Raw genomic sequence first — 15,036 nt, 5'->3', positions numbered from 1 at the left:
GGAAACCTGTAGCCAGGAGATGCATCTCATGGAGACACCCGAGGCCAGGGTCCTGGCTGCTGAGTCGGCTGCATCTAGCGAAGCCTGGAGGGAAGTTCTGGCCACCTTTTTCTCTTCCTCCAAGAAGGCAGCGAATTCCTGGCGGGAGTCTTGGGGAAGTAGCTCTGTGAACCTACCCACCTCCGCCCAGCTGTTATAGCGACTCAGCATGGATTGCTGATTTGCTACCCAGAGTTGTAGGGCGTCTGCTGAATAAACTTTGTGGCCGAGTAGGTCCATTCGCCTAGCCTCTTTTGACTTCGGGGCTGGCACCTGTTGGCCATGGGGCTCCCTCTCATTGACGGATTGAACAACTAGTGAGCAGGGTGGACATACAAATACTCGCACCCCCTAGAGGGTACCATGTATTTACGCTCGACTCCCTTTGCCGCAGGAGGGCTGGAGGCTGGGGATTGCCATAAGGTGTCGGCATTGGCTTGTATGGTCCTGATAAAGGGTAGGGCCACTCTGGTGGGGGTATCTGCTGACAGAATGCTCACTACAGGGTTCTCGACCTCCGGGACCACCTCCACCTGGAGGTTCATGTTGAGTGCTACCCTCCTGAGGAGGTCCTGATGGGCTCTGAGGTCGACTGGAGGAGGGCCCGAGGAGGATGTTCCTGCCACCGCCTCATCCGGAGAGGAAGAAGAGGAAATACCGGGGACGAGCGGGTACTGTGTGGCCACCTGGTCTTGGGCCGTCTCCTGCTCCAGCAGTACCGGGGAGATTGATGGGTGAACTAGTGCTTCCTCTGTTCCAGCCGGAGGAGGAGGGGTAGCTGTAGCCTCTGGTGCCAGGAGCTCTGATGGAGCTGAGCGGGACGGGACTACTGGAGCACCTTGGGCCTGGTGGTACACCCATGGCGTCCAAAAGAACCACTGATGTGGGCCTTGGTCCTGGGTCTGGGCTTCTTGAAAAACTCCGGCAGGCACATCTGAATCACGGTTTTGAGCATAGTAGCTGTCTGCGTGGGACGACACCAAAGTGTGTCTGGATGGCCATGGAGGAGTGGAGAAGCCCTGGGCAGAGGTTCCAGCGGACCTTATTCCACTGTGTATCGGAGACTGGTGCCGGGAAGCATATCGGTACCGGGAGCGAGATCGAGACCTGCAACCAGAGCGGTGCCGGGAGGTCGACCGAGATGTTGAAACTCGGCGTTGTGATCAGCTACGGGATACATGGTGCCTGGAACAATGCCGAGAATAGCGGGCCGGTGAACGGGATACCGACCGGTGCTGCGAGTTCGACCAGTACCGAGGAGGGGAACGGTGCCGGGACTGTGAGCAGGAGTGCCACCTGGACCTGGAACATCTGCGGGACCGTGATCATGAGCGGTGCCGGTCCGCTGTGCCAACAGAGGATGGTCTTATCAAGGCCGGTTTGCCTACTGATTGTATTACCCGCACTGGTGGTGCCGGGGGTGGAGGCAGTGTTGATTCTGTCAAGGCAATCAGATCCCTCGCCGCTGAGAACGTCTCCGGCGTGGATGGTATAGTCAGCTGTACCGCGGCCCGTGCCAGGGAGCTAACAGGCGCCGGACTCGACGGCCCTAGTGGGAGCGGAATCGACGTTGCCGGTGCTGCGGCAAGTGTTGGTGCCAGGCGATCCAACTTAGACACGCTCTCTGGCTGCGGTGCGGGCGGCACAGAGGTAGCAGGAGTCTTAGCCTTTCTCGACCTCGGGGAGAGGGAGCGGTGTGGAGCCGACTTTGGTGCTGGCAACAGCCGGTGCCGAGAGGCTTTGACAGTACCTGCACGGTCCGGTGCCGAGGAGGCACTTCTGCTAGTCGACTGGCCAGTGCTCGGTGCCAAGGGTGGAGGGGTGAGAGCTGCCTCCATGAGGAGCTGTTTAAGTCTGATGTCTCGCTCCTTTTTTGTTCGTGGCTTGAAAGCCTTGCAGATGGGGCACTTAGCTGCTAGGTGCAATTCTCCGAGGCACTTCAGACAGGAGTCGTGTGGAACTCCTGTCGGCATCGGCTTGTGACAGGGCGAGCACGGTTTGAAACCCAGTGAGCTGGGCATGGGCCCCAGCACCGGGTGTGGGAAAGGGGCTAATCCCTGAACCCCTCTAACTATAGCGGACTAACTACGCTATAAACAAATACGCTAATTATAACTATATAAAAAGGATTATAACTATATACACGATAAAGAATCAGAAAACTACGAGTAGCTAAGAAAGTGGAGGTAAGCTAAGCCGCGCTTCACTGTTCCAACGACCGACACAGGCGGTAAGAAGGAACTGAGGGGTGGCTGGGTCAGCAAGGGTATATATCCGGTGCCATAGTGGTGCCACGCCAGGGGACACCCAGCCGACCCGCTGAGTGTTGCTAGGGTAAAAAGTCTTCCGACAAACATGCACACAGCGCGCGCGCGCACCTAACTGGAATGGATATGAGCAATCACTCGAAGAAGAACGAGACAAATTCACCTAGAAATAAGGTGAAGATTTTTAACGGTGAGTAATTAGCTATAGGAACAATCTACCAAGGGTTGTGATGGATTCTCCATCACCAACAATTTTTCAGTCAAGACTGGATGTTCTTCTAAAAGCTCTGTTCTAGGAATTATTTTGAGGCAGGTCTCTGGCCTGTGTTAGAGAGGAGGTCACACTAGATGATCACAATGGTCCCTTTTGGCCTTGCAATCTTTGAGTGGTATGGCACAAAACAGAATATTGAAAGGTATGAGCATCTAACCAGGGCATAGCTTTGCAGCAATAAACACCATTGTTTAAAGAGGGGGTCATTCCAGTTAACAGTCTAGGTCATACAGCACTACAATGCTTGAAATGAAAGAAACAAAAACCCTCCAGCAAGAAAAGGATCAGAGGAATTTACTGTACATCAGCACCATTTACTGGGTATCGATGGAAGTAGAACAGAAACAGCTGAAACCTGAGAGCCATTAGGAAGTGTCCAATAAAAACAACAGACTTACCCTCCTCTAACTAACCCACCAACAGCGTGTAAAACTTGAGGTCACTGTGCAGGAGCCCAGAACTAGCCACGATCCCATGGACGCTCTGACAGGGCATACAGACCGGAGAGGAAAGTGCCAGAGAAGTCCTGGTGGTAGGGTCTGGCCGTGCCCCTCCGGCCCTGTCATTCTTGTATGATAGGGAGGAGGATGTAGTTAGCAGGGGCAGGAGGTGCAGGTTTGCCCGAAGCAGGGGACTGCAGGAGATTCCTGAAGCGACAGACAGAACTCCTAGCTTGGAGAACATAAGAACGGCCGTACCGGGTCAGACCAAAGGTCCATCTAGCCCAGTATCTGTCTACTGACAGTGGCCAATGTCAGGTGCCCCAGAGGGAGTAAACCTAACAGGCAATGATCAAGTGATCTCTCTCCTGCCATCCATCTCCATCCTCTGATGAACAGAGACTAGGGACATCATTCTTTACCCTTCCTGGTTAATAGCCATTTATGGACTTAGCCACCATGAATTTATCCAGTTCCCTTTTAAACATTGTTATAGTCCCAGCCTTCACAACCTCCTCAGGTAAGGAGTTCCACAAGTTGACTGTGCGCTGTGCGAAGAAGAACTTCCTTTTATTTGTTTTAAACATGCTACCTATTAATTTCATTTGGTGACCCCTAGTTCTTGTATTATGGGAATAAATAAATAACTTTTCCTTATCCACTTCCTCCACATCACTCATGATTTTATATACCTCTATCATATCCGCCCTTAGTCTCCTCTTTTCCAAGCTGAAGAGGCCTAGCCTCTTTAATCTTTCCTCGTATGGGACCCTCTCCAAACCCCTAATCATTTTAGTTGCCCTTTTCTGAACCTTTTCTAGTGCTAGAATATCTTTTTTGAGGTGAGGAGACCACATCTGTACACAGTATTCGAGATGTGGGCGTACCATGGATTTATATAAGGGCAATAATATATTCTCAGTCTTATTCTCTATCCTCTTTTTAATGATTCCTAACATCCTGTTGGCTTTTTTGACCGCCTCTGCGCACTGCGTGGACATCTTCAGAGAACTATCCACGATGATGCCAAGATTTTTCCTGAGTCTAAATTAGCCCCCATCATATTGTATGTATAGTTATGGTTATTCTTTCCAATGTGCATTACTTTACATTTATCCACATTAAATTTCATTTGCCATTTTGTTTCCCAATCACTTAGTTTTGTGAGATCTTTTTGAAGTTCTTCACAATCTGCTTTGGTCTTAACTATCTTGAGTATTTCAGTATCACCTGCAAACTTTGCCAACTCACTGTTTACCCCTTTCTCCAGATCATTTATGAATAAATTGAATAGGATTGGTCCTAGGACTGACTCTTGGGGAACACCACCAGTTACCCCTCTCCATTCTGAGAATTTACCATTAATTCCTACTCTTTGTTCCTTGTCTTTTAACCAGTTCTCAATCCATGAAAGGACCTTCCCTTTTATCCCATGACAGCTTAATTTACATAAGAGCCTTTGGTGAGGGACCTCGTGCTCTTTTCTATTTGTCTCACTAGGATTTGACTTCCACTTTTTAAAGGAAGTCCTTTTATCTCTCACTGCTTCTTTTACATGGTTAAGCCAAGCCACGGTGGCTCTTTTTCAGTTCTTTTACTGTTTCTTAATTTGGGGTATACATTGAAGTTGGGCCTCTATTATGGTGTCTTTAAAAAGGGCCCATGCAACTTGCAGGGATTTCACTTTAGTCACTGTACCTTTTAACTTTTGTTTAACTAACCCTCTCATTTTTGTATAGTTCCCCCTTCTGAAATTAAATGCCACAGTGTTGGGCTGTTGAGGTGTTCTTCCCACCACAGGGATGTTGAATGCTATTGTATTATGGTCACTATTTCCAAGCAGTCCTGCTATAGTTACCTCTTGGACCAGCTCCTGCGCTCCACTCAGGATTAAATCTAGAGTTGCCTCTCCCCTTGTGGGTTCCCATACCAGCTGCTCCATGAAGCAGTCATTTAAAGTATCGAGAAATTTTATCTCTGCATTTCGTCCTGAAGTGAAATGTTTCCAGTCAATACAGGCATAAATGAAATCCCCCACTATTATTGGGTTCTTAATTTTGATAGCCTCTCTAATTTCCCTTAGCATTTCATCATCACTATTACTGTCCTGGTCAGGTGGTCGATAATAGATCCCTAATGTTATATTTTTATTAGAGCATGAAATTTCTATCCACAGCAATTCTATGGAACATGTGGATTCGCTTAAGATTTTTACTTCATTTGAATCTACATTTTCTTTCACATATAGTGCCACTCCTCCGCTAGCACAACCTGTTCTGTCCTTCCGATATATTTTGTACCCCGGAATGATGGTGTCCCTTTGATTGCTCTCAGCCCACCAGGTTTTTGTGATACCTATTATATCAAATCCTCCTTTATCACAAGGCACTCTAGTTCACTCATCTTATTATTTAGACTTCTAGCATTTGTGTACAAGCACTTTAAAACCTTGTCCCTGTTTATTTGTCTGCCCTTTTCTGATGTGCCAGATTATTTTTTATGTGACTGTTTATCATCTGATCTGGCCCTTACATTATCCTCTTCCGTCCTCTGTTCCTGACTATAACCTGGAGATTCCCTATCATCAGACTCTCCCCTAAGAGAAGTTTGTGTCCGATCCACATGCTCTTCTGCAGCAGAGACCTTTACCTCAACCAAGAGAAGAGTACAGCAGACTCCAGGGAAGACGGACAGGCTGAGCCTGACTCAGGCCTTGTCTACACTACAGAATTTTGTCAACACAAGTTACACCTATGTACAGCCACCACTGTAATTAAACCGCTGCTGCATGTCCACACTATGCTTCTTGTGTCAGTACAGCACCACCACAATAGCATCTCTTGCATCACATAGAGAGCAGTGCACTGTGGGTAGCAATCCCACCGTGCAACTGGCCATTGGGACGGGTTTGCAATGCCACATGGTGTGAGGACAGCATCACATGAGGAAGGTTTCTCAATCCCATCATTCCATGGGCATCCTACTAGATTGCCAGCTGCTTTTCAACTGCCCTGGTAACCTGCAGCCCAGCCATCTATGTCAGAAAGCATGAATCCTGCACTGCTCTTTAGTACCGTGATATGCGTTATGAACACAAGGCTGCAAGAGGAGCCCAATGGGTGATTATTCGTTTGAGGGAGGCCTTGAAGGAGCATTTTAACACTGAGCCACAGTAATGTGTGTTGCTGTAGTGTGCTGAGTCTGGCACTGTTTGTTTGCACTGTGCTATGAACCTAATAATGATTGCTGTGCGTGCCCGAAAAGTAACACATTGTAAATCATTTTTTAAAGTAGCACTTGCTAAACTGACATTGCTGAGGGGGAGGGAGGGAGGGAGTGTGTGTGTATGTGCGCGCTTTCTCTAAGTTCAGACAGCAGCCAGAACTGAGGCAGAAGCGGGTGCACAGAGAGCTAGTGTCCCTCTGTTCCCCCGCCACCACCGGCTGGGGGAGAGGGACACCCTGACATCAGCCCCCCCCCCCATCCATCCCCGCTCTGCACAGCACAAGTCTCTTATCCACACCCAGTAGCAGTCCATGCTGCCTGCCTGCTACTGTGGTCCTAGCCCAGAGAGGAAGATTCTGCATTAATGTTTTGCTTCTCCCACAAGTTCTCCCACAGCCTCCTCTCCCCACAAACCAAGGAGATCCACCCTCTTCCCTGTAGACCAGGCAGGAATGTGTTTGCTGCCAGGAGCCCACATGCTCAGCTGGGCAGTAGCTATGTGAGCTCTCCACACCGAGGAATTTCAAGCTTCCTCAGGCTTTGAAAGTGGAGGGTACGTGCCTGTGTAGCTGAATGCAGGGCAGCAGAGTTCAAAACAGTGAACAGAGCAGTCATGGTGGGCATTGTGGGATACCTCCTGAGGCTAGTAACGATGATTTAATGAGCACAGTGTTTACACTGATGCTTTTTCGATCTAACTTTGCCACAAAAAGCTCTACAGCTCCTGTCGAGTTGGTTTTATTTTGTTGGCAAAGCAGGAGTTTTGTCGGTGGGAGGAGCATTGTAATGCGAACATTTCTGCTGTTCTGTTGGCAAAACTGTGTAGCAATGCCAACGGCTCAGACACCCAGCCAGAGCGATTTCCCCAACCCTCCCTACGTTGGTACTGGATCTTTGGCAGCACTGTAGACGTACCACCCCCTTCTATGCAGGGGCCACAAGAAGGGAGCATCCCTGAATATGTTGGGGTTTGTCTTTCATTTTGATCCCTCATCCAGAGAGATTAAAGAAGGTGCACAAAAGGGCAGAGCCACCCCCACAAATACTAAGGAAGTGCTTGGACTACCCAGTGTAGATAACTGGGCATCGTCAAGTCCTCCACAGACACTGTTGGACAGCCGCTGCCTTCCTCCAGCGTCACAGGACTTAGAGTTCTGACTGAACCCCGCAAATACGCTGCAGAACCCAGATGCGCTAGTGACACCCGTACCAGCCACATAGACAGACTCTCCCGATCCAACTGTTACCAGGATTACAAAGTGATGAGATTTCATTTAGAGATTGTATTTCGCTGTGATCTTTAACATGACTAATAGAACGTAGCCCCAACAAAATGGCTCTTTCTAATAAGACCTCAAATAAATATCCTTGGATTTTAACTAACTAATGCTATATGCGTATTCCTCCTTTATAAAACCAAGCAAACTGGCCTAAGAAAAAGTTACACAACAACATTAAGAAACTGCTCTTGATGTTTTAAATTAGTCCCCTTTGTACCAAACAATTCCAACAGCAGGGATCACATTCCTAGTCATGCCTTAAGTCAAGTGCGTCCTTATTCCCTAGTGAATTATTGGAAGTGGGACAAAAGTATTAGTGCACTAAAGAGTCAATAGCCTGAGATGGTAAGTTCAGCTCCTTGGGCCTCAAAATAGATCTGTGTTAATCACAGGACTGCATGTGTATTCTATACATGCTGTGACAAAGTTCCTCCTCTACCTTGGTGGGTCCTGCGCTTATTGGCGGATTTGCTCGCCTCACAGATTCACCCTGTGGGTCAGGAAACAGCCTAGAGACCTTCCCCTCTAGTGGAACCCACAGTCAGGTCAGTTCCTCCTGTGTCTGATCAGGCGTTGGGAAGTTTGGGGGGAACCTGGGCCCGCCCTCTACTCTGGGTTCCAGCCCAGGGCCCTGTGGACTGCAGCTGTTTATAGTGCCTCCTGTAACAGTTGTGCGTCAACTACAACTCCCTGCGCTAGTTCCCCATGGCCTCCTCCCAACATCTTCTTTATCCTCACCACCGGACCTTCCTCCTGATGTCTGATAACGCTTGTACTTCTCAGCCCTCCAGCAGTTTGCCTACTCACTCTCAGCTTCTTGCACACCTCCTGCTCCCAATTCCTCACACGCACTTCCTCTCCTCTGGCTCCCCCTGACCTGACTGGAGCGAGACCTTTTACAGCATTAGAGGGGCCTTAACTGGAGTCAGGTGCTTAACAGCCTCACCTGACTTAGCAGGTTAATTGGAGTCAGGTGTTCTCATTAGCCTGGAGCAGCCCCTGCTCTGGTCACTCAGGGAACAGAAAGCTGCTTATCCAGTGGCCAGTATCTCTCCCTTCTACTCTGCTGTTCCCAACTGGCCTGGGTCTATCACAATGCCTAGAATGTTTGTTGTATCTACGCTTAATGGATGATTGTTTACTGATGTGGTTCTTTGTGAATTTAATAAACTGTTAATTGGCTAAGAATAACCAAGTGTCTTGATTTGAGAAATACTGTCCAAGATAAAAGAACCTAGAGCTTAAAATTAATAAGCTAGCGCTCCCTGGACTCATTAAGAAGGGGTTACCCTAATTAAATTCTATCCCTTTACCGGCTACAACATTTAAACTAGATCTGCCAGTTTGATATGTTAGATTTTAGCTTTGAAATCTACCGGCAGATCAGAAGATTCATTAAATTGTCCCATTCACACTTACCTCAAGTACTTCCTGATGGGCTCACAGGCCACCTCCAGGATAACCATGGAGGGGTCCAGTTCTCGCAAGGCCTTGATGGCTGAGATGTAGAGAGTAATGATGTCCGACGTATTGACTCCTAAAGGGGGAAGAATAGGCAGTCTCAGAGCGGAGAGCAAAGCTCGGACCCAAGAAGGGCCCTAAGGGAGCCATAGTTAGATCCAGAGAGGTGGAGGAGAGGTGCTTGCTGCAGTGCCCTGGTGAGATGAAGGACAGCGCTCCATGTGTCTGGGCAGCAGAGTCCAACCAGGGAAGCTGCATGGGAGCTACTGAAAACCAGCTCAACTCAGACTGAGCGCTCAGCCCATGCAGCACTTTGGAGAAGCCTTTGACCAAAGACAACCTTTGAACTCAGGTCCTTGCGGCACTGCAGAGAAAAGGGGAACTTGAGGTGTGGGACAGAGCATTCCTACAACAGACTGATATCCAAGAGCGCACTCGCATGGAGGGGGCAGGAACATAGTTACCACATGCTCACCTTGCCATGGCAGAGGTGCTCTTCAGGATATCCCCACTCACACACCCCCTTCAGGGACCAGGCCCATATCCAATCCCTGGGGGACACACAAGGGATGAAACACTCACCGGGATGGAGAAGCCGCATTTCCAGAGCGCTTTTCAGGGAGCTGAGCAGCTGCTGCCTCTGATTGGTTCTTTCCAGGCAGAACTTGAGATCCTCCACAGCTGGCTTTGACTCTGGAAAATCTATAAACCAAACGAGCAGTCAGAGAGGGTGCCAGGCCCCATAAGGAGGCAATGGGAGAGCACAAGATGCCCAGGGCACCTAGGGAGGGGAAAGCAGGACTGTATGGTCATGAGGCAGGTCTGGGCTGGCAGGCGAGGAAAGAGTGAGTCAACACGGCCTGGGCAGCAGGCAGGGGTCATGCTCACCACGGATGATGCTGAAGAGCTCCTCAATGCGCATGCTGGCATAGATACGGTAGAAGAACCTCTGGACATGGCACCTCCAGCGCTTCAGGGTGCTGCTGGCCTCTGGGGTGGAGTTGGCCATGGAGCTGTCCTGCAGGAACACTCTGCTAAGCCAGCCAATCACCTTCTCGATCCACTGCACAACAAGAGGGATAATAGAGAGAGCCACATAGCCCAACCGTGCCAGCCACCATCCCACACACCTTCAGCAGACTGGAAATAAAGTGTACATTTTTAACAGTCAGAGTAATTAGCCATTGGAACAATTTACAAGGGTCATAGTGCATTCTCCATCACCTGACAATTTTTAAATCAAGACTGGAGCAAAAGGTCTTCTGTAGGAATTATTTTGGGGAAGTTCTCTGGCCTTTACTATACAGGAGGTCAGACTAGCTGATTCCAATGGTGCTTTCTGGCTTTGGAGTCTATGACATTCACAGCAGGCTCCTGGGGCACGCAAATCCACGCCAGCCACCTGAGAAAAGCATTGCCCTCTGCCATGGTCCAAACCCAGCTCCGACTAGAGATCACTAGTCCCTAATAGCCAGCAGTGCAGCTAGAGGAAGCATCATCGGGGGAGCGAGTTAGCAGATGCAGCCAGATTTGAAATAAACCACAGAAACAACATGAGACAGATCCCACAAACCACTCTTGCTAACACAACAGATCTCATGTGTCCAGCGCCAGGCTTGGGAATACCCCAGCCCGCGGACAGAAAGGTGGATGCAGTGACGCTTTCTATTTTTTTTTCTTCTAGAAGCTGAGTGAGCAAAGCTTCAATAAGGGGAAGCCCTTCGGATTTTGTGGGAATAGGGGAAAATTGCCATGGCTGGGAGTTAACTACTTCGGGGGCATAGGGGGAATGATCGCCTACGGTTATAGGGAGGGCTTGCAGAATTTGATCATGCAGTTTAAATTTTTTAATATCTGAGACACCTAGCAGGTTTTTTGATCCCAACAAGGCTTTTATTTTTCTTAGGTATTTTCCATGGGCAATTTTAACCCAAACCACAGGTTTTTCTTGTACTGCATTGAGACCTTGAACAAACATAAAGGAGCCAGTAGGACAGTGGGGAACGTTGGGCTCAATAACGCTGACTTGAGCTCCAGTGTCTAATAAAAAGGAAGTGGGGGTGTCACCATTAACTAACAGGGTGGCGTATGGGCGTTCATCGGTGGGATCTTTAATTTGGGCCGGGCAGCATCCGGCCCCTATTCGTTTTTTGTCCTAACAGAGCCCTCCCAATTTTTCCAGCCTAGCTGTTCGGCTACATTTTGCTGCTCTTGGTTTGACATTTTACACAGGGCTTCTTTGGGGACCCCTTTGTTAAGAAGGAAGCCGAATAGTGCCCATTCAGCTTTAGTTCACTCAGGATATTTTTGGGGATTAAACTGACTTTTTGGAGGGTTTTTTGGTGGTGAATCAACTGGGAGAACAACAGGCGGGGGTGGCAGTAACAACTTAATTTTACTAACCATTTCAAATAACGTTAAGATGAGTCTGCGAACGGCCGCATGCAAGTGCAGCATGGCACCAGTGTCAGCTCCAGGGGCAGCTTCTAATGCCACATTAACCGCCTCTGCTGAGACAGGAATTTGGGTGAGATCAGTAACGTGTATAAAGGGTGTGGCCACCAATTGCTGTTGAATAGTTAAATTAAGTGGATTTTGTATTGGATCCCACAGGGCTATGGAAGCTCCTGCAATTGCCCATATTAGATCGTGTGGAGTAACTAAAGTTCCCGGAGGGATATATAATCCTTTAAAACTGACTTTCATTGCTAAAATGGCAGCTGCCGGGGTGGTAAGTGGCCAAATGCGATTATTTAATAAAGGGTGACCTGGGAAGCCTCGTGCCCAATTGGCCGTTTTGGCTAAGGTGCCGGCCTCCTCGCGGTCCACCAATTCTGCTCCGTGTTCTAAGGCTAGCCGCCTGACCCAAACCATGAGTGCCTCGTCGGCTTTTTGTTGCGTTTCCTTTAAAAACTCTTTAAATTCGGCCTTAGTACGTGTTCGCAGTTCAGTAACCTGCGTGGTGTTGCCTGTTTGTGCGTCTATTTTAGTTTTAGTTATTGCAATAGGCAAAGCTTCTGCTACGGTTTCAGATTCTGCAAATTCTGGGGCTGTTGGCAGAGCTGGATACAGAGGAGTTTTAGGAGCTTCATATGGGGGTGGCAAAATTTTCCGAGAGGGACTTGGGGGCGGGGAGTAGTGATGGGCTCTACCTTTTCTGTCTTCTTCTCATTATTACCTTTAGGAGAGCCTCGGGCTGCCCGTTTAGCTGCAAACATTGTGCCTCCATGGAGGACAGAACACAGATCGAGGGCCTTGCATATCATGCTAAACAGGACGGTGGAAACATCCTCAGATTTATATTCATCAGGTCGCAATTTTTTGGTTTTCTTAATCAAATTTAATTCTTTTATCATTTGGCATAATAATTTATGTGCCGGATCAGCAGGTATTACCCGAGGTGGGGGAATTAATTTGGAAACGGTGCCTCCAGATTTTTTAACAATGCGGCTACATTCTTTCCAAAGTTGAGAGGGATCTGCAGCACTGAGGTTTTCCACAGTCTCCGTGCACTGAGGTTGCAGGGAACAATCGGCTGGCTGACTCCTAAAGCTCGGGTGGCACTGAAGGAGGCATCCCATATCTGCCAGGGTTAATGGTACAGCATAAGCTTTTAGAGTTTTGCCCGAGCCAAGAAAACAGATCCATTCTATTTTTGGATTAGTCGAATTTTGGCTAGTAAGAAGGTGAAACTGCAAATGTTGGAACTGTTCAGTTTCATTATCTGCACGATCTGCAGTGTGCCACGGGCATGGCCCAACCTCCGTGCATCCTGTTCGTAACGCCATGTAGATTGCCACGTACTTTTAGGGGCAAAAGAAAAATGCAGAGCTGTTATTTACCAGGCTGCACGTGGCAATAGACTGTATAGGTAAGGGATGCAAGGAGGGTCTGGGTCATGATGCAAACTGCAGGCACACACACAACTAAAATTAATTAATTAAAAGTTTTATTGGGGATAGTTACAAGGGGTAGCGGAGTAGCGTATGATTAGCTAATAGGGTTAATGGAACTTAAAACATACAATGGCTAAAGTATTTACTATTAAACAATATTTATAAAAAAAGATGCAGTAAACAATATTTATAAACACGGATGCAGCATTTAGTAATAACCAATACTTACGAATACAAACCAACTCATAATGACCGGCAAAGGTAGAAACTCTGCTTAAAACACGTGAGCTGAGAGAGGCTTCGAGGTGATCAGGCTCGGTTACGGGTGTGCACAAGGTACACAGGATTCGTTTTTCTTTCTCCTCTTCTGCCTGCACATGGCAGACCAGCCTAAAATACCCACTATGACATCACAGAAGCGTCATAAGGGACGTGGCCCAAAAACTGTGTGTGTTCGTTTCTGATTGGTACAAGCAAAGTTTACACCAAGTAGGGGAGCAGGTGCCTGAAAGTCTGGCTTTGCCCCCAAAAGGTGAGGAAATGCATATAGTTCAGAATGCCTTTAACACTGACTGACAAAGGAAGAGGCCAGGGCAATACCGGTATGGGCAAGTCTTTTAGGATGCAGACAGGAACTTATCTTAACACACACATGCTATATTCTGAGCCCAGCCACTAACCACGCACCCTACGAGATCGTTGCAAGTCAATAGCCAGACCTGCAGCAAAGATGACTTCCAAGACCTGCATATGAGAGAGAGACGTGTGTTGAACTACGTGCACCCCAAGGAAGGGCGTGTTAACTGGAGCTGCATTTCCTAGCCTCCTGAGAGGTGTTCCAGGTACACTGCCAAATGCTGCAGCACCAAGTTGCCACCTGCTGAAGATCTACATTTCCTCAGACATTCACAAAGTCGTGGGGATGCCCATCCTTGAATGAATGGCTCTTCTCCAGCAGGAATCCCCAGGGACAGCACTAGGGATGGCTGCAGCATTTCCTACCCGACAACAAACCCTATCACCCTCCTTAGTGTCCACATGGAGCCACCAGCAAAAAAGCAGCAGTTTGGTAGTACTGATTATCAGCCTTCTTTACTACGCCAAAAGAGCTGTAATGAGGCACTGGTTAAGCTGTCAGCATCCAGCCAGAAATTACTGGAATCCATTCGCATACTATATACGCAGTTACATAATATACACTAAATAACAATTAATTACAACCCCAATATAATTTATTACAAAATCTCTGTTTTTACTTTGGTCTTGATCATTTTTAGGCATCAATGGGGAAAACAATGAGTACTGATGACTTCCTCAACCTTTGGAGCATACCATGGCAGAAGACTTGGTTAAACACAAGGCTCAGTGGCACCTTACATGCTATAAGAAATGTGTCCATAAACTGAATCTGGGAAAGTTGGAGAAGAAATACATTGAGCATCAGGAAATAGTTGAAGATGTTGGTAAAAGTGCCAGCTGTGAGTGAGACTCGCCTTATACTACGTCCTGTAGCATGCACTTTGAGAACACTGCTTCTTCTGTGGTAAACCAGAACCCAAAGGCATCCATCTACTTTCAGCACCTAAGTCAGGTGAGAAACTGAATGAAGCAGTCACTCTTAGCAAGAGCATAGCATGGAAAGTAAAGTTTAAGTGGTTGCATGGCTGGGATGTTTTTCCCAGAAGCAACCATGCAGCATCCAGACTCATTAAACACTGTTAAATGCCAAGAAGGGGCAATTTTAAGCTACAGGATGAGGTTACTCACACTTGCAATCCATCCACATTTGATGGACCAAAGCTTATTAATATCATGACATAAGCAGTCTTCAGAGATGAGACAGCTAAAGATGTCAGTCAAATGGTTACTTTGGATTACAACTTGTAAGAAGCCTTCAAAACCCAAAGAATTATCCAAGGCTCCATCAATCTATGGGCTCCAATCAAGAACAGACTACAGCTGTGCTTGAATGCAAGGGCTTGTCTACATCACAAAGTTGCAGCGCTGGTGAGGGGGTTACAGTGCTGCAACTTAGGAGTTGTACACATCTGCAGGACATCACCAGCGCTGCAACTCCCTGTTTGCAGCGCTGGCCGTACTCCCGTTTTGTCTCGGGTGTAGAGGATCCAGCGCTGGTGATCCAGTGCTGGTAAT

The 15,036-nt window shown here is 48.0% G+C and overlaps 1 protein-coding gene across 1 annotated transcript in view; it reads right to left on the bottom strand.

Annotated features, from left to right (window-relative positions):
* The window catches only part of ANAPC2 (anaphase promoting complex subunit 2), a 34,546-nt gene that overhangs the window by 10,938 nt on the left and 8,572 nt on the right, over window positions 1-15,036 (bottom strand). The window contains exons 4-6 of the mRNA XM_030535837.1: window positions 9,875-10,049; window positions 9,569-9,688; window positions 8,945-9,062 (exon numbers count right to left, since the gene is read on the bottom strand). Of these exons, the coding sequence (XP_030391697.1) occupies window positions 8,945-9,062; window positions 9,569-9,688; window positions 9,875-10,049 (413 nt within the window). The remainder of the gene's footprint in view (window positions 1-8,944; window positions 9,063-9,568; window positions 9,689-9,874; window positions 10,050-15,036) is intronic.

This window comes from Gopherus evgoodei, chromosome 16, assembly GCF_007399415.2.
Source record: "Gopherus evgoodei ecotype Sinaloan lineage chromosome 16, rGopEvg1_v1.p, whole genome shotgun sequence".
Classification (NCBI taxonomy): Eukaryota; Metazoa; Chordata; order Testudines; family Testudinidae; genus Gopherus; species Gopherus evgoodei.
The sequence above is the reverse complement of the archived record's forward strand: the minus strand, read 5'-3'. Positions and strand labels throughout refer to the sequence as shown.